Raw genomic sequence first — 19,183 nt, 5'->3', positions numbered from 1 at the left:
TATGTTCAGAGATCTACTTGTGAATACTTTGGAAAAAAGTACATTAAACATAAGAACTGCCCTTTGCTGCTACTAAAGTTTCAAACTGTGTAAAAATGTGAGCATAGATGATGTCAGAAAATATCCATAACTGATGTGCAAATTAAAGTTCCATAAGATCAATTTCTTTATTTTATATATATATATAAACAGGTTAAATTGCACAGATGTTTCTCTCACCGATAACCACAGGGTTACTTGTGGTTCCTAGAGTTTCCAAAAGCAGAATGGGAGGCAGAGCTTTCAGTTACCATGACAACAAGGTGGCTTTTACAACCAGGAGCTGCTGATTACCATCTCAAACCTCAAATAATATCTCAATTACAGCCCCAAATTTCAAATGAGTTGAAAAGGAGGCGCTGTAGATGCATTCCCGTCTACCTCGAGTGCCTGACCACTGAGACCCTGAAACTGGCAGGAAGCATAGCTCGTGACAGCAGAAAGACAGGGATCATCCCCCGGCACCTGCAGCTGTCTGTCTGCAGCGACGAGGAGCTCGACGGGCTGCTGGGAGGAGTGAGTTCTGCCTGGCATTTGGGTGATCCTGCAGCCCGGGGGACCCGAGAGGCCAGCTGAGTCTGTGTGGATGGCATTACGGCCATTTTCTTGGGATCCACTGTGGGACGGACCTTTCAAGAGATCTTCCTGCCTACAATCAGTATCTATAACATCTCTTAACGAAATGAAGATAACGAGTTTCAACAACATTTTAATTTCCCTTTGGGATTAATAAATTTTAATTTATCGGGCTCCTCTTTTGTGGAACCAGCTTCCACTTTCTGTCAGTGAGGCTGACACCTTGTCAACTTATAAGCTTATAGGCTTGTCTTTCCTTTTTTGATAAATCCTATAGTTAGGGTTAGCTTGGGTTTTCCTGAGCTATCCCTTAGTTATGCTGCTAAAAGCTTGGATTACTGGAGGACAAACTGACCTCATTTCCTCACTCTGCTGCTGTCTTTACTTGCCATCTGTTTGTATTTGTAATTATTTATATCCTAACATGTTTTTTTTGGGCGTTTCTTCCAAGAGGGGGTTCACCTGGACCTGCCATTCTGTGTTCGTTTGTTTCTCCTTCCTATTCCTCTCAAACCACAGCCGGTCGAAGCAGACGGCCGCTCGTCCTGAGCCTGGTTCTGCTGGAGGTTTCTTCCTGTTAAAAAAAGAGTTTTTCCTTTCCACTGGCTCCTTTGTGCTTGCTCAGGATGGGAGACTGTGAAGACATGAAGATTCAACGCAGTCTGCTGTTTCCTTAGGTCATTTTGCTAATTGGCTTTTGTATTTATGTTAATGTTTTTGAACGGTGCTCTGAGACAACTTCTGATGTGATTTTATATATATATATATATATATATATATATATATATATATATATATATATATATGAACTGATTCTTCACTTCAACTTGTTTAAAAAAGCAGAGAAATGATACAATCACAGTAAATTCTAATGGGTTTATTTTACTAAATTTTATTGAACTAAAAAGACTCCAAATGGACTAACACCTCCTTTAGTTAGAAAATGTTTAAATCACATGCTGGAGATTGGGATCTAATGAAAGTGGATAAAACAAATCACGATATTTGCAGAACGTCTTTCAACCTGCGAGAAAACATCAACGAGAGGAATGAATGTGGTCACAGAGATGATATCTGTCAGAGCAGATTTATTCACGGGGAAACGAACATCACAGTTCAGCTTCTTTTGCATGTGAAGGAAAAAAAAAAAAACATTGAGCTGCACATCTTTATTCATGAGAACAGTTTATCTGAGTTGAAAAAAAAAAACCCTCTATTTTGAAAATGGTAGGCTTTCATTTCAGATGAGAAGCCAGAGCTGAATATTTGTGGATTATCACCACTAAAATGATTTCTCCGGATGAGAATAAGCTTTGAAAATATTTCCCCTCTAGGCAAACAAAAAGCGACTGCCAACTTTTTTTTATTTTCTATTATTTATTTAATTTCTTTCACTTTTCTTTTGTCAGAGCTTTCCTCTGCTTTGCATCTGAATCCCTCCAAATCGTGAAATCACTTCCGCCGAGTCCCTGTGTTTACAAAAACACAAGTTTCCAAGCGGCTGCAATGAATTTATATTTGGTACATCTCACTCCCCTGGCAGCGGGCCCTTTCACAAGCTTTCCATGGTCCCCCCACAGTTTCCACAGTGATTGATTTGCCTTTTAATGGCTTCCTGTGCTGGGCATGGCACATCTGTAGGGGTGGATTGGCCACGTTGGGTCTGTTTTGCTCCGTTCCGCTCCTCTGTGGTGCAGTAAAGTGAAGTATCTGCCTTTTCTGTGGCCTGGGAGAGTGACGCGCTCCATTATAAAAAGAACCAACCCCAATGAAAAATGAAACTCGGGTCCTGACGGGCGTTGGTCGCTCGGTGGATTACAGCGCCTCGAGGGAAGTAGCCGAGCCTCTGATGTTGAGGGCTAAAAACAGAGAACAAAAGCAGCTGGCCTCAGAGCGATAAACTTATATCGAGGGTTAATGTCAAGAGGGTAGTTTAACTTCGAAGTCACTTCTGAGTCTCTGCAGCTGCTGCAGGATCAGCTTTGGGTTGTAATGGAGTGAATTACTGAATGATTCAGTCGGCTTTAAATGCCAACAGTCACAGCTTTGGTAGAACGAGTGTCGCTGTTTTAGATCTTAAAACATTCATCATGCGATCATTCACTGAGAAGCCTTGAAGTCACAGATCTGCAGCCAATTACACGACGTTTTGAGGGACAATAAGTCAAGGGAAGACAGTTTAGCAAGTTATTCATTACCAAATAATCAATGCACGATGTTGCTTTTTCATGTCAAGATTTGAACTCGGGGAAACAAAGAGTTTAATCTGTTCTGGTTAAATCTTGAAACCAACATGTGTCACGACTCACGCAACATCACTGATCTGTTAGCCCCAGTGTTGTGAATGACTCTTAGCCACTACCACACCAAATTTTATCTCAATATTGGTCAAATTCTCCGAGTTACAGTAGTCCCTCGTTTATCGCGGAGGATCCGTACCCTGAAGACCAGGTAAGTGAAAACCCGCAAAGTACGAATAGTAGTACAAGTAGTAGGTAGTAGTTTATCTTAGAATATATATATATATATATAATGGCGTTTTAAACCCTTCCCACACTCTTGCAATATTTTAAACAATGTTTCTAAACTCTAAATGCTCTAAAAGAGACAGAATGTCATGATTTCAGCTCCCTGCCTCCTCTGCTCTTTGCCACATGCAAGCGCTCTTGGCCACGCCCACTTCTCCACTCTGCACGGAGAACAGCTGATCAGCTGCAGGAGGAAGTTTATCCTGCAGTATGGGCTGGACAAAGGTGCAGGAGGTGCAAAATACATTTAAATAGTTTATTTTAAATAAAATTTCCATGCTAATCGTGCAGCTCATCCATCAGTCAGTCAGTTGTGTGTCATGTCCACTCTTATTTTGAAAAATCGCGATAGAGCGAGTCCACGATAAATGAACCACGAAGTAGCGAGGGACTGCTGGATACTGTATGTATTTTTGTAGGTCGGGTTGAAGTTGGGGCAATCTTGAATTGAGTTGACTTTAAAACTGACATACAGCCAATGATTAGAGCACAGTGGAAAAGTGGTTAGCACTGTTGCCTCACAGCAAGAATGTCCTGCATCCAATCTCTGGTTTGGACGTGGTGTTTCTCTATGTGGAGTTTGCATGTTCTCCTCGTGTTTGCGTAAGTTTTCTCTGGGTACTCCGGTTTCCTCCCACAGTTCATAAAGATGCATGCCGTTCCATTCAAATCTGTCCAATTATTCATGAAATAATTTGTTGACGCACAACAGTCCAAACCATTATTGCCCAACTTTTGTCTTTCTGCTGTGGGAAATATTAACTTATTAGAGGCAGCATCTAAAAACTGTTGAACAGGTTGCTGTTAGGTCTGAAACAGATTCAGCAGAATGTGATTCCAAATGTTGATCAAGTGTCCAGTGGTTTAAATCCAGAGACAAAAAGAAAACTTTCTTATGTTCTCAGCAGCAATAGATGAGGATTTGTTTGTCGACCCCCAAAAAACATAATTTTACAATATCCAGACACAAACTGAAATGGTAAAGAGATTGTACTTCTATAGCACCTTCTAGCTCGGCGGTCAGTGCGGCGATCTTGCAATCCTGAGGTTGCAGGTTTGAGCCCAGGTTGCATCAGGAAGAGCATCCAGCGTAAAACAAATGCCAAATCTTTCATGCGAGTTCGCTCGCTGTGGCGACCCATGACGAGGGAGCAGCCGAAATATACTTTACTTTTTATTCATACACCAACGGGGCACACATCTGAGGCAATGAGCGGCTCAGTGTCTTGCCCAGGGACACTTCAACATGTGACATGGATGGAATCAAACCCCCAACTGTCGCACTGGAAGACGACTGCTCTAACCACTCAGCCACAGCTGTCCCAGTGAAGAAGATTTTCCAGGAGTTCGTCGCAGCAGGCTCCAGCACAAAGTGCAAACCAGTTACAAACCTCAATGAAAAGAGCGGGACAAGCTGTGAAACATGGAAATGGGCAGATGAAACTGAATAACAGAAAGAAAATACAGAGAAGACTTAAAGGGCTCTATAAAATACAACCTCATCGATCACACAGTGTTGAGACAGAATGATGACATGAGCCTCGACAGTTTCCAGTGGTGCAGAGCCACTAAATCCTGAAATATTAGGATGAAGTTTTTGCTCTGGTTTGTCCAAATGCAGTAAAGTCGAGGATAGTGTTTTAAAATACACATAAAACAAAAAATGTGCAGATTCTTAAAGCATTACTAGAAAAAAGAAGAGGAATAAACTACGATGAACTTGGCGATCCGCTGAACCCAACCATGGGAAACTGCATTGATGAATAAAACAAAGAGCTGATGAAGCTTCACAGTTCTTATTCATGAGTTGTAATTTTCAGCAAAGTCTTAATGAACTTTGAAAATTACCTTTCAAAAAGAGATCCAAAGGAACACTCTTGAACCTGTGGACAGGTAATGGAGCAAGAAGTTCCACTTATTCTATAATTCCAAATGCTGAGAAAGTTAAATGTAATAGAAACGTGTCATACAACAGGCGTCTTATGTTTGATGCTGTGCAGCTACAGAGAAGTAGAAATATGTGTGACATCATGAGTTAGAAGTTAGTTCCACCCGTGCCTGGTTCCTTTCCCAGGTGTTCCCCATTCCCTCGATTAGTCCTCACCATAAATATATTAGTGCTCCTGAAGCTTTTAGTTAAAACATTTGTTACCTTGCCATCTCTACAGTCTAACAGTGGCAGTATTAACGCCAGCTTGTGTCTACAAACCAAAAAAAAACTACTGGTACATGGGGATGCAAGTGAAAACTGGACTACAGAGCAACAGAGGAAGACGGAAGAACCATATTTTCCATTTATTTTTCTTTTTGCAGGTGGTCAGGTTGGTCTGCATGGCTTACTTGGGAAAGACATGGTAACAAGTGGTTCATAACTGGTTGTAACTACCGTACCCGTCACTGAACCCTGAACTCATTGGTCAGTTGGTCATCAATATCTATACACTCTCACACTGGTACATCTTCATCTATAAATCACTCCGTGGTCTGCTGCCATCTTATATCTCCTCCCATATGTCACGTTGTCAGTGCAGTTACAGCGTGCGCTCTCAGGCCTTCGTAACCTACAGCGTCCCGTCAGTGTGGACTGAACTCGGCAAAAAAGCCTTTTGTTTCTGGAACACCTTGCAACAATTAGGGCGGAACAGTGGCGCAGCTGGTAAAGCTGTTGTCTCTCAACGAGAAGGTCACTGGACTGAATTCTGGCCAGTAGGCCATTCTGGGTGGAGTTTGCATGTTCTCTCCGTGCATGTGTGGGTTTTCACTGGGTACTCCGGTTTCTTCCCACAGATTAAAAACATGCATGTTGGGCTGATTGGTAACTAAATTGTCCCTAGGTGAGAGAGTGAATGGTTGTCTCGTTTGTCTCCATGTGTCCCTGTGATGGACTGGAGACCTTTCCAAGATGGTCCCCACCTTTCCCACAGTGACTGCTGGATATGGGCACCAGTGACCCCCACAAGCCTAAAAGGAAGAAGCAGGTAAAAGATAATGGATGGATGGATAAGGTCATTGGAAAAATCCAAGCAATTATGTTGGTTTTGAGTATTTTACCTTGTTTTATATGAAACTTAGATTTTATAGTTTTTCTTACATTAATCTTTAATTGTTTTATTGCTGAAAATTGTCGTTCATTATACATTTGTTTAAAACAGGTTTCTCTTGAAAATGAGTCCTCGTAACTCAATGAGACTGCCGGTCTAAATAAAGATGAAATAAAATAAAAAAAGATGCACTTTATAAAAATAAGCCAGGAAGGAGAGTTTTGAGGCGTTGAGCTCCATTTTGGTGGGAAGTGGTCATGGTTTGAGGAGAATGGACCCAGGGACGCAGACAAACACGAGGAGTTGAAGAGAAACTTTAACAAGGAAAACAAATAAAGCAGCAACAACTTAGAGAAAATAATCACGAGGCGACACAAAGGAGAACTGACATGATGTAAAGCTCAACACAAACCCAGACTGAAGGTGAAGTTAAAGCCAATGGACTTTATGGACAGGAGCTAATGAGGGGAGTGGAGACAAATGGGCAAAATGACAACGAGGAACAGGTGCGAGTGGGCGGGGCAGGAGCCGAGAAGCAGAAACTGACAGAGGAAGAGTGAAGTGATGGCACAGAGGACACTCAAAACAAAATAACATGGAAATCTACCAAAATAAATCAAAGACACAGATCTTATTGGTTCCATCTTTTTATTATTTTAACTCGTACCACCTGTTCATCTGTTTGTGAAAAATGTTTCTGACAACAGTTCCCTGTTTCAAGTTGTTAAAAAATGGTTTGAGCAACATCAACAAGCTCAAAGTTTGGACTTTGTCTCAACATTTTCCAGATTTTGGTCCAATCCACCATCTGTGGGACACGGTGGACAGACGGGTCGGGAACATAAAGGTCACCGCCTCACCACTTGGAGGACAGATCCAACAGCAGACCAGCAGGAGCCTGTTGGGAGTCCAAACCTCACAGGGTCAGGGGCGTCAGCAAAAGTGGAGCATTGTCAATATTAAAGGGATAGTCCGGTCATTTTTTAAAATATGTTCTGTCAAATACCCAATAATGGTCAGTCAGGTCATCTGGACAGTTTATTTTTTGTGGAAAGACGTTTCGCCCTCTATCCGTAGGGCTGCATGGGACTCCTCAGACTGATGAAGCCCTCCGGATAGAGGGTGGAAACGTCTTTCCACAAAAAAGAAACTGTCCATATGACCTGACTGACCATTATTGGATTTTGTACCTGAGGATGAACTTTGATGTTCTGTCAAAAAGTGTCTTATGAGCTGAACTCTGAAGACAATGGGCTATAATGTAGGTAGCCTAAACTTAATGAAGACATTTGCCCTTCACTTTATGCTCTTTGATTGTCAAAGCTGATCAAGTGTAAACACCTATTTACCAGAACATCAGCACAAAAACGACCAGACGATCCCCTGTCTGGTCATAATGTTATGGCTGATCCGTTTATCTGTGCCGTTTATGTACGACTTTGGACTGTTTAATAATGTAACATCACAAGTTATTAAAAAGTTGTTTAAGATTATTTTAATCTGTTTTATTAAAAAAAATTTATTATTTGGGTTAGAGTTGTAAAATGTAAAAAATTAAACAGCAGCATTAGGATAATACTTTTGTTTTAACTACATTAGGATTAGCGTACTTTGCTAGACTCTTTTCTCCAGTATTAAATGTTTTATGATCAACGACAGAACTCCAGTTTCTGCAAACATCCTAATCCCAAAACCAATCTGGTCCAACCTACGCCTTCAAATTAAGAATTAACATCAGAAGATGCTGCTTAAGCGCGAGGTATCAGGAGGTAAGGGACAAAGCACACCTGCAAAGCTGACATGAAACATAAAAGCACATCCAAAACAAAAACCTTGGCCAAAAGACACTTTAGACGTCTTTCTTCCTAATCCAGGGATGTAAGGCAGATCTAAGATATGGGAAAAGTCCCACGTGAAAGCAACAGGCTTCCACAGAGCACATTTGCATTTACTTGTGTTTGAATATGATTGAACTAATTACGCCGGGTTGCTGAGATGTTAAGCAAGCGTAAACGTTGGACGTTAGAACAGGCCTCTGCAGAGATATTTAAAAAAAATACTTTCATCCAAACGCTATTAATCAGCATCTGGCTCTGCAAACAGACAGCAGCCTGCTCCACGGCCACTCTGGTAAGAACTTGACTGATAGATGAAAGCAGGGAAATTAGCACTCAGTTTGGAGATTAGATGGCAAGTGAGTCAGATATTGACACACAGGAAGAGTTTCTGTGTCTATTGTAAATGGACTGTACAGTAGTCTCTCGTTTATCACGGGGGATCCGTACCCTGAAGCCCCGCGATAAGTGAAAATCCGCTAAGTAGAAATAGTAGTACAAGTAGTAAGTAGTACTTTATTTTAGTGTATATATATATATAGAGAGAGACGTTTTAAACCCTTCCCACACTCTAAACAATGTTTCTAAACTCTAAACGCTCTAAGAGCACAGCATGTCATGATCTCAGCTCTCTGCCAGCGCTTCGGCCACGCCCACTTCTCTGCTGCAGAGCGGAGATCAGCTGATCAGCTGCAGGAGGGAGCTTCTCCCCAGCTAGCTGTGGGCTGCACACAGGTGCTAAATCGTTTAAAATAATTTGTTTTAAATTTTTAAAAAATCCATGCCGATTGTGCGGCTCATCCATCAATCAGCCCATTGTGTGTCATGTCCAGTCTTAGTTTGAAAAACCGATCGCGAGTCTGCGAAAAATGAACCGCGAAGTAGCGAGGGACTACTGTATTTATATAGCAGCTTTCTATCTTATCAAGACACTCGAGGTGCTTTACACTACAATCTGTGTCCTCATTGACCCATTCATACAGCACTCTGCTCGATCTATACAAAGACTAATCAGTGCTTACACCGATGGGACACACATCAGAGGCAATGAGGGGTTCAGTGTTTTGTCCAGGGACATTTCAACATGTGACTGCTGGCGGAATCGAACCCCCAACTCTCCCATTGGAGGGCAACTGCGCTAATCACTCATCCACAGCCGCCCCATATTGTGAGGGTGTCTGTTTGATTACCTGGTAACAATGAAGGTCGAGCATTTGTACATTTTGAAATATGATAAGACTTTTTGGAGTAAAAAAATAAATAAAAAGAGGTTGTTGATTTACGACCCTGCAGAATATCTGGTGCATGCAGGAGCTAGTATAGCATTGCACAACAGCAAGTTGGGAAACAGAGTTCACATGTTTCTAAAACTTCAAAGCCCTCCATGTGCAGCAGGCCAGGTTCTTCCAATTAGTTTTCTACTAGAACCGCTCCTTTTCCCAAGCTGGACCCCCACCTATCACACCCAGAGATCAGCCACGAGGGAACCTGTCACTCTCGTTGCTCCAACTCCTCGAAGGGCTTCGTCTTGGAGATGGAAAAGTGAGTCAAGATTAAAGCAGAAGACAGGAGGGTAATGTGAGAGGATGGTCTGTCTGATGCTAAACCTGTGGGGTTACAGAAATAAACAGCAGCACAGTCACATTAAAATAAGACTTTATTACACTGAAAAGTGTTAAACATCTATAAAAACTTTCATTCAGTCAATATTTTTATACAAACATGAAACAGTGCAAAGATTTGGAAGCAAAGTGTTGAAACGGGACAAAATTTGACCTTTGTAACACTGGAGGGTCGTTCTTCTGGCGCAGTGAAACCCCGACGGACGCACACAAACGCTGCTTGTGAGTTCAAAATGTTTCCACCAAGAAACGATCGGGTTCACTTCACATTTGACACGAACACATCTGGTCCTGCTTGGAAGTGAAAGCGTTGACTGAAATGATGATATCTGCATGTTGTACTCGTACAGTTTTCTTTCTAGTCAAGATTGGATGATTGAAATCTGTGATTAAATATATAAACAATGTTTTCTTCTTCACTTCAGTTCCTTTAGTCGTCACCTCATGCACCATTTGCCACAATCTGGAGTTTCTCCAGACATCTTGACACGAGGCCAAACAAAATGCAGACAACTAAATGCCCAGTGTTTCTCCGATAACGCGTCAAAGCGAGAAATTCCTCCAAATGAACAACGTAACTTCAAATATCAAAATGTTCAGCTCAAAACATATTTGTTGACGGATGTCATACTTCATAATCCAAGACGTCTGAGGATTTAGCGAGCCCGTGCTTGAGTCAGCATCTCGTGCGGCTCTGTTTTTCTCAATCTGAAAAATAAAAGTAGATGAGGCAACTTAAAACTTGTAAATCATCATCCTAAAAAGAAAAAGTCATCATCTCGAAGTCGATCACGTTCAGGAAAAGTCAAACTGAACTTCCTGCTGCCTCACGTGAGGAAAAGAACACTTGTTTAAAAAGGTACTCAAAGTTTAAATTATTTACCAAAAAGCTTTAACAAGGTTGAGTCAGGTCCTCGGGACGGATTATTCTTGAAACTTTTCGTCTTTTATCCAAAAGACTTCTTCAGTCTAAGGAGCTGCAATAAACTCAGTCTTATAAGCAACACCTTCTCGTAGTGGATCAACTAGTTTGCTGGTGACCTCCAGAACTAGCTGTTCACATGATCAAGGAGGACCATCAGCCTAATGACCCTTCGTTAGTGCCCTCATGGCCGCTTGTTATTCACAGAGTGCTGAGTGATACTAGCAATCACAGTAAGAGGGGGACAGTTGAACACGGAGGCCTCCACCCCTGTTTAATGATGGACGGTTTCTCTTCACAAAGATGGCCTCCTTTACTCCTCTCTCAAACCATCGTTCCCCTCTGTCCAGGATGTGAATCATCCCTGAAAGAGTGACCGCTAGCCTGCAGATGAGTGTAGACCGCAGAGTCCTGGCCTGATGATGTTGCTCTTCTGCGCTGGGCCATCCTTTTGGCCAGTGGCTGTTTAGTTTCCCTGACGTAGAACTGTCACAGCCCTCCTATACACCAGCTTCTGTAGTTTGCCTGATCAGTTATACAAATATGGACATAATGCTAAATATCAAACATACATCTGAGAATCGCAGGCCACTTGCGGCCCCTAGGATTCGCTGGCATGATGGATCACATCCGACACGGACCAGCGGTGTGTCGGCTTAATTTTAGTCGTTTGGGATTCGTGAGGACCAGCAAAGACTCGAGGCAGACATGAATCAGTAAAGTTCTGCCTGTTCCCAAAACAAATGTTAATAAGAATTCGGCTCTCTGGCTGGCCTTAACAGGTCACCTTATCTCAATTCACCTGGAGGCCCTGCAAATTTGATGCTCTGCCCCCTCCTCTCCCACTGAGGAATCTGCAGGCTTATCGGAGGGACCCGGCTGAATAAACATTGTGTCATCATTTCAGGACTCTTGGATCCTCTCTGGAGTCGTCCTAGGTCGACCTCGGCACCCCTCGAGAGTGTTTACAGATCTCACCAGAGGGAACTGACTATTATACCATTCTTATCAGGACTCCTACAGTGCCTCTGGAGTGTCCTTGGACACGCTCACCGCTCTTGTCGTCTTCCCTCCCCTGCAGAATGTCTGAATCTTTATGTGTGGGGTGTTTTTTTCAATCTCAGGCTCTCTTTTCTCGGCCAAGGAGTGAGAGTTTGATAGATATTTTTTTTTTTTTTGCCTCCAAATCCTGTACATGTGTCACTTTTAGTACTTTTTGTCTGTCCAAACAGGTCTCACTTGTAAATCATTACACAAACAAGCATTATTATACATTTATAGTTATCAGGCATCCAAACGTTAACATGCATGTTTCATTTTAAGGTCACAAAAACATGAACCCATCATGTTTAATTCCCACTGACGGGCTGTGGGAGTACTGGCTGTCTGTGCACATTTACACAGGCTTTTCCCTCTGCTTTGCAACCTGCTACATTTAGATTTCAAGAAAGTGTTTAGTCACTTAGAGATCACCAACAATTCATCAAATATATGACGAAAGGTCGAGAAGCAGCTCCTTCTGTGCAGACGCTTCAGTGGAAGCGTAAAAATGAGACAAACCGTTCTAAATATTTCGAACCGTTGTCCACTTTCAGACAAACCCCCACCTTGAACTACTTTTTCATGTGGACCCCCCCTCCCAAACACACACACACAAACTGTCTCACTTTATGATGAAATTACTTTTCTGACTCTTGTGGTGAGCTGCCAGTCGACCTGTTAAAACCTGCTGGGTAACCCTAGACGTGGAAAGTACCCCTGCAAGTCTAAGACATAGAAGTGTGTGCACAGGAGGCCTTCACCATCAGCTTGTAACACACACACGCGCACACACACATAAACACACTACTGCACTTTTCCTCCAGACATGCAACCCAGACAAGACCTGAAAGGCTGTAAGACCCCCTGATTCTCTCATCCTTCTCTGCTTCTGATGTTACAGAAGCCTCAGTCCACCTGCACTTGTCAGGGCGTGTGTGTGTGTGTCTTTGTATTTGTTACCTTGTAAGGCCCATTTCTCCAACACATAATACACTGTGAGAACAAACTGTTCCTTATGGGGTCCAACGCCTGGGAAGAAGTGCCATTGGTGGGTTAGGGGTTAGGTATCTACTGGTAATGGTTGGGTTTAGGGTAATGGTCAAGGTTAGGCTATAGAAATTAATGAAAAATGAATGGTAGTCAATGCAAAGTCCCCATAAAAATAGAAAGACAAACGTGTGTCTGTGTGTGTGTGCGCGCGTTCATGCATGACAGTGTTACCGCTCACTCAAAGAACATATCAGATGTCCCTGAGCTCGTTTTGACTACTGTAAGTGTGTTATCTGTCTCGGTTGTGACTCTCAGAATGTGCACCAGCACGTTGCACGTTTCAGATCACCTCCCCCTCACCTGAAGACCTTTAGACACGTCTCATTTTACACCTGGCCTCCTGTGATCAAGGCGTCAAGAGGGGACAGGTGCGCTCACTTTCTGCTCCAATGACCTCAAAACACAACCGTTTCAATCGAACGCCTGATCCGAGAGCTGCTGGTGGCGTGAGGAGCCTCAGCTTCTTACATTCATCAGCCAGAGTTAGGGAGGGGGGGAAAGCCCAAAGAAAGTCTGCGAGCCCATAAAACAGGCCTTTCATTTGTTTATGTTTGCCCAGGAGCAAGCTAGCGCAGCCATTAGCATGTTGTCTCCCTGGACTGCTGTCATGAGTGATTCCACGGGGGATCGGGTTTGATCAGATCAGAAAGAAAATTTACGAGCAACAATCAGGAGGCCGGGGGATGCTGGAAATCAAACGAACAGGTGGGACTCATTGTCTTGGTGTGTCTCTGCTTGCAAAGCAAGACGGTGACTTGGAAGGAAATGGGAGGGGAGGAAGACGTCGTGCTATGTAGCAGATTTTAAGAGTTAACGAGTAGCCGTGACTTTGAGCGTATAAGACAGAATGAAAGATATATGGAGGGTTTTGGCTGAAGGCCAAAAGAACAAAAGCACGCCTTCATATATGACTTAATTTAAAGCTTGCATATGATCTGTGGAGACCTGCACATCAGTTGTTCAAACTGAGAGGAACAAAGAGGCAGAAATAAGCAAAAGGTACTATTTCGGTGCTTTAAATTATTCCCTTCCATAAGATGTTGCATTTGTTTGTCACATGTGCCTGTTGGAAACCAAGAACAACATTTTTAGCACGTATTTTTATTATTACCATGTTTTTTTTTTGTTGTTGTTGTTGTTTTAAGGGATCAAAACAGAGTTCACGTCCTAAAAATTGTAAAACAAGAGACACCGCATACATGTGAGTGCTATGAGCGTTTACTTTGCTGAACAAGCTAAAACTAAGTAAATAAAGTTCAAACAAGCAGGACGGAGGTTAAAATGAACAGAATAAGCCAAAAACCCAAAACAGCAAAACATAAGCTAAAAAAGAAGCAGAACAGGAGATAAAATTAGCAAAAAAACATGCTATTATCAGCAAAGCGCAATCTAAAAGTGGCAAAAATGTAGTTAAAAGGAGCAGAATAAAAGCTAACAGCTAAAAGTAAAAAAAACTATAATGAAAGGACGCAAAAGAGAAGCTAAAGCTAAAATCAGCACAACAGTAGATCAAAACAGCTAAAGTGTAGGTAAGAGCTAAAGGGAGCAGAATGGTAGGTACAAATAACAAAGTAGCAAAAATAGGTAGCTAAAAGCTAAAAGCATAAGAATGGTGGCTAGAAGTAGTAAAACAATAGTCAGACTGAGACTAAGAGCAGCAGAACAATAACTGAAAGCAGCAATACAGTAGCTATAATTAGCAAAACAGATGCTAATTGTAAAAAAAATTATAGCAAAAAGTAGATTTTTTTATTTGCTATAGATTTAAATGAACAAAAGAGTAGCTAAAGTTAGCAAAACTGTAACAAAATGCTAAAGGGAGCCAAACGGTAGCTAAAATCTTTTACCTAAAATCTAAAAAGGAGCATAAGAAGACAAACAAGAAGCAACAGTTTAGTGCAGTGCAAATATCAACCGTTGTCGTTTTCTTCTTTTATATTTGCATGAATTGAGTCCTTGAGCTAAACTAAAAAAGAGACAAACTTCTGAGAATATTTTTATCATGTTTCTTTGGTATTTGAATCCAAGACGCAGATTGACGCAGGGGACTCGAAGGATATAAAGATAAAATATATTAAATAAAAAGCGGCTGACACGGCAGCAGAACTTCCATATACCGTAACAACCAGGAGTGAGATGACACGCAGGAGGACAGGACAGGACAGCCTCTATGAGGACAATCCACGGACAAAGGAAAAACACAGACGCTGAATATATAGGAGACTAACTTAATGACAAACACCTGGGGTGGTTAGACTCAAGAATCTGAAAATCTAAACACCAAAACGCAAATAACACAAAGATCCTGTCAACTTTGTGACCCACCTGTTTAATTTCCTGTTGTGAAGCTCAATCAGGACTCCCATCGTGACCAGTGCTGAGATCGAACCAACGGCACCAAGCACAAACGCCGCGTAATCATCTGCAAAATATAAAAACACCGAATCACTTTCTATCCGTTCATCATTAACAGTCATCCATGCAGGCTGCGCACGATCCGTGTCAATGCAGAAGAGAAACAAACATCCAGGGAAGCACCGATCAGAGATAAAAACACGACACGTGGAACAGTCCTACGTTAAAATTTACTGAATAAATTAGTCAATTTTGAATGACGTCATCGTTATAATCGTAGACGTGGTCTCTCAAAGGGCGTTAACGTTTAGTCAGGCTTGTAAACAAGCATGCACTGCTGCACATTTAATTTATCAACACTTCACTTCACACTGAGAAGATAGTCGCTCACGCATGCTTTATCTGAGATTTTACCAGACACGAGTTGCCATGGATACACTACAGCAACTAGAGAAGCTGTATTTCCTGTGAAAATGCAGTGTGAATGCTTATTGCTGAAGAACTTGATAAAAACTGCTGAAATTAGCTAAAAAAAAAATCATTCTAAAATGTAGATGAAATGGAAGGAAAAGCCTAAATTAGCAGAAGAATGCAGAAAGAACACATATTGGCTGAAGTATGTTTAAATAAGCAGAAATTAGCACAAAAATGAGGAAATTAGCTAAAAAAAAAAGACTGAAAATAGCTGAAAAGTAGCTGAAAAGGCAGAAAGAAGCTTAAACTGCCAGAAAGAAGCAGAAAGAACTGAAATGAGCTAAAAATAAATAAATGTGGAATTAGCTGAAAAAGCTAAAATTAACATAAAAAAGCTAAATAGTAGCTGAAAGAGCAGAAAAAGCTTAAACTAGCAGAAAAAAGCTAAATGGAGCATAACAAGGTGAAATTAGTATAAAGAAGTTAATTAGGCTGAAAGTAGCAGAAATTAACATGAAAAATTAGAATTTATAAAAAAAACAACTGAAATTAGTTTAAAAAAATGCTAAAAGGTTAGCTGAAAATGTAGAACAAGCTTAAATTTGCAGAAGAAAGCAGAAAAAGCATGTTTGCCCAGTTAGGCTGAAAGTAGCAGAATTGGGGGCAAAAAAGTGGAAATTATCTGAAAAAATCTAAAATTAGCAACAACAACAAAAAAACAGCAGAAAGGAGCTTAAATTACTAAAAGGAAGTGGAGAGAGCAGATTTTTGCTGAATTAGCTGAAAAAATTTGAAAATAGTGCAAACAATGTGGAATTAGCTGAAACAGCTAAAATAAGCACAAAAACATAAACAGTAGCTGAAACAGCAGAAAAAGCTGAAACTTGCATAAATAAGCTGAAAGGAGCATAACAAGCTGAAATTAGCCAGAAAAAAGTTAGAAGCTCAAAAATGTTGTAGTTAGCAGAAAGAATCTGAAACGAGCACAAAACAGCTGAAAAAAGTGAAGGTAGCTGAAAAAGTGAAAGAAAGAGTAAACGGTTGAAAACTGAGCTAAAGACATGAAGAAGGTAAAATTAGCTAAATTCATTTTCTATGAGAAAAGACTAAATATTTCAAAAAGCTAAAGCTGCACCAACACCAAAAGTCTTAGCAGGATTGTCCTGAAAGAGCTGAATGTTTTGATTTGTGATTTGTTGAAATAGCACAAAAACTGTGGAACGAGTAAAATGCTGAAAAACATACGGAAGAAAAATGGATCACAATAGTGTGAAAGCTTCAATAAACATTCACACAATTACAGCTGGTGTCACGAAATACAGCAGCCAATGGATACAAAAATAAAAAAAAACAGCTAAACAATTATTGCTTGCGTAATCCATTTTAAACCAACTCCTAGAATAAAGTGGCATCCATCAGTATAAACTGCAGCTAAGCCCACTCTCTTGTTATGAACGAGCTCGCGCTCCGTTCGGCTCAGGAGCGTTTTCCCAGCAGCGACTTGTTCCAGGAACCAGGGCCGGTGACGTTTGTTGTTGCACACTGAACTTCAACGCAGAGCGAGCGGTGATTACTCAATGCACCGCAGGAATGACAGAAAATGAAGCTTATAATTATAAAAACAGCTCTTCTGTCAAACACCACCCCCCCCCCTCCGCCCCCCCTAAAGGCATCTTATGAAAAGAATCATTAGAAGCTACGAGTACCAACTCTTTTATATCTAACATAAACAAGGAGCGGGACAAGTGGCACTTAACTCGACCAATGATCGTACCAGCTGTTTAATAGGGCCGTCTTCAGATGCACATCTGTTTTGATTGAAGCGGATCTCATCTATAAGCCCTCAACGGTGCGCACGGAGCGAAAGGTAATGAAATAATGCAGCAATTAAAGAGATTTTTAAATATTACAAACCGTTAGAAACAACCGTTATCCAGAGGAGCACTGATGTCGTATCAAAATAAAACTGCAAATCAAAGGGTTTTCTGATTTCTCTTGCCCTGGAGGTCTGACGTAGACCTCAAACGAGACTGACAAGTTGTTGAACTTTTACTTAATGGACGCAGTGACACACAGAGGCCATTACTGCAGCAGGATGGGTTTCCCAATTATAAAACTTATTGTGACATCAGCTTTTTATAGCTAAAATAATTAGCGACTGACTGCAGTTCATCCCTTTGATGCCATTTATACCTCTGAACGAAATACAGTATTTTATTGACATAATCCAATTTATGTATAAATTATTACCGCAACAAAGATTTCTACCGACAATAATAAATGTAAGAGCAGTTTTTACAACGGCCGTAGCTTTTATTTGAGGTTTTATGAAGGTAATGCCCAAAAGCTTTGAATAAAAAGTCATTATCTTCTGTTTTCACAATCACTGACTCGAACAGAACGTCTTTAACGTTTGATTGGACGGATTTTCCCGGCGGTTGCTTTCGAAGCATTTTATTTGGCGATACGTTTTAAAAAGAAACGACGAATCAACTGAAATGGAGCAATAACCTCAGCTAATGTAAACATAAGCCGTTTCGACACCGTAACTCTGAGCTGATGTGAAAACTCGCCGAGCTGTTTGTGGCTCGATCAGCCGACGTCTCGAGGCTGCTGGAGTCAGATGGGAGGACGAGTGCTCTGCTCTTGAACAATGAGTGTTTGTTTCAAAGTGGCATCTATGAAAAAGATCTTAAAATAGCTCTTTAAAGCAATTATCAGTGCTACGCTTCATCCGCCAGTGGTTTTAACGTTGGAGCTGGTCAGGGACGGTTTGAAAATATAACTTGAGGGGGAAAATTGAGCTTTCAGCAAAAACGCAGCCATGTTTGCTGACTGCATGTCTAAAATTTGTCAAAGATAAAATCAGCTAAACCATAACTAAAGGTAACAAAATAGCAGCAAAAAAAGTAGCTAAAGGCAAAAAGCAATAAAACCATAACTAAAAGCTAAAAGAAGCTAAACTGTAGCTAAAGGTATCCACAAGTGTCCCTGTGATGGACTTGTGATCCGTGTCTCCAGTGTAGACGGCGGTGTCCCCCGCCTCTCGCACAGCGACTGCTGGACATGGAGTCACGCAGAGCCATGCAGCCCGGAAAGGAAGAAGCAAGTAAAAATAATGGATAGCTAAAAGCTAAATGTAACAAAACAGAAGCTAAATGCTATATGTAGCAAAACAGAAGACAAAAGCTAAATGTAGCTAAACAGATGCTAAAAGCTAAATGTAGCAAAAGAGAAGCTAAAATCTAATGTACCAAAACTGAAGATAAAATCTAAATGTAGCAAATCAGAAGCTAAAAGCTAAATGTAACAAAACAGAAGATAAAGCTAAATGCAGCAAAGCAGAAGCTAAAAGCTAAATGCAACAAAACAGAAGCTAAAAGCTAAATGTAGCAAAACAGAAGCTAAAAGTTTAATGTAACAAAACAGAAGCTAAAATCTAAATGTACCAAAACAAAGCTAAAAGCTAAATGTAGCAAAACAAAAGCTAAAGTTGATGTAGCAAAACAGAAGCTAAAAGCTAAATGTAACAAAACAGAAGATAAAGCTAAATGTAGCTAAACAGATGCTAAGAGCTAAAAGTAGCAAAGCAGAAGCTAAAAGCTAAATGTATCAAAACAGAAGCTAAAAGCTAAATGTAGCAAAACAGAAGCTAAAAGCTAAAAATAGCAAAACAAGCTAAAAGCTTAATGTAACAAAACAGAAGCTAAAAGCTAAATGTAGCAAATCAGAAGCTAAAAGCTAAATGTAGCAAAACGAA

At 40.9% G+C, this 19,183-nt stretch overlaps 1 protein-coding gene across 1 annotated transcript in view; it reads right to left on the bottom strand.

Moving 5' to 3' along the window:
- Window positions 1–10,184: 10,184 nt before the first annotated feature.
- Window positions 10,185–19,183, bottom strand: part of susd2 (sushi domain containing 2) — a 29,354-nt gene continuing 20,355 nt past the window's right edge. Inside the window, exons 13-14 of the mRNA XM_037680201.1 lie at window positions 14,980–15,076; window positions 10,185–10,349 (exon numbers count right to left, since the gene is read on the bottom strand). Of these exons, the coding sequence (XP_037536129.1) occupies window positions 10,298–10,349; window positions 14,980–15,076 (149 nt within the window). The 3' untranslated portion in view covers window positions 10,185–10,297. The remainder of the gene's footprint in view (window positions 10,350–14,979; window positions 15,077–19,183) is intronic.

This window comes from Nematolebias whitei, chromosome 8 (assembly GCF_014905685.2).
Source record: "Nematolebias whitei isolate Nwh7 chromosome 8, NemWhi1, whole genome shotgun sequence".
NCBI classification, from domain to species: domain Eukaryota; kingdom Metazoa; phylum Chordata; class Actinopteri; order Cyprinodontiformes; family Rivulidae; genus Nematolebias; species Nematolebias whitei.
This window is presented reverse-complemented; position numbering and strand designations above follow the sequence as displayed.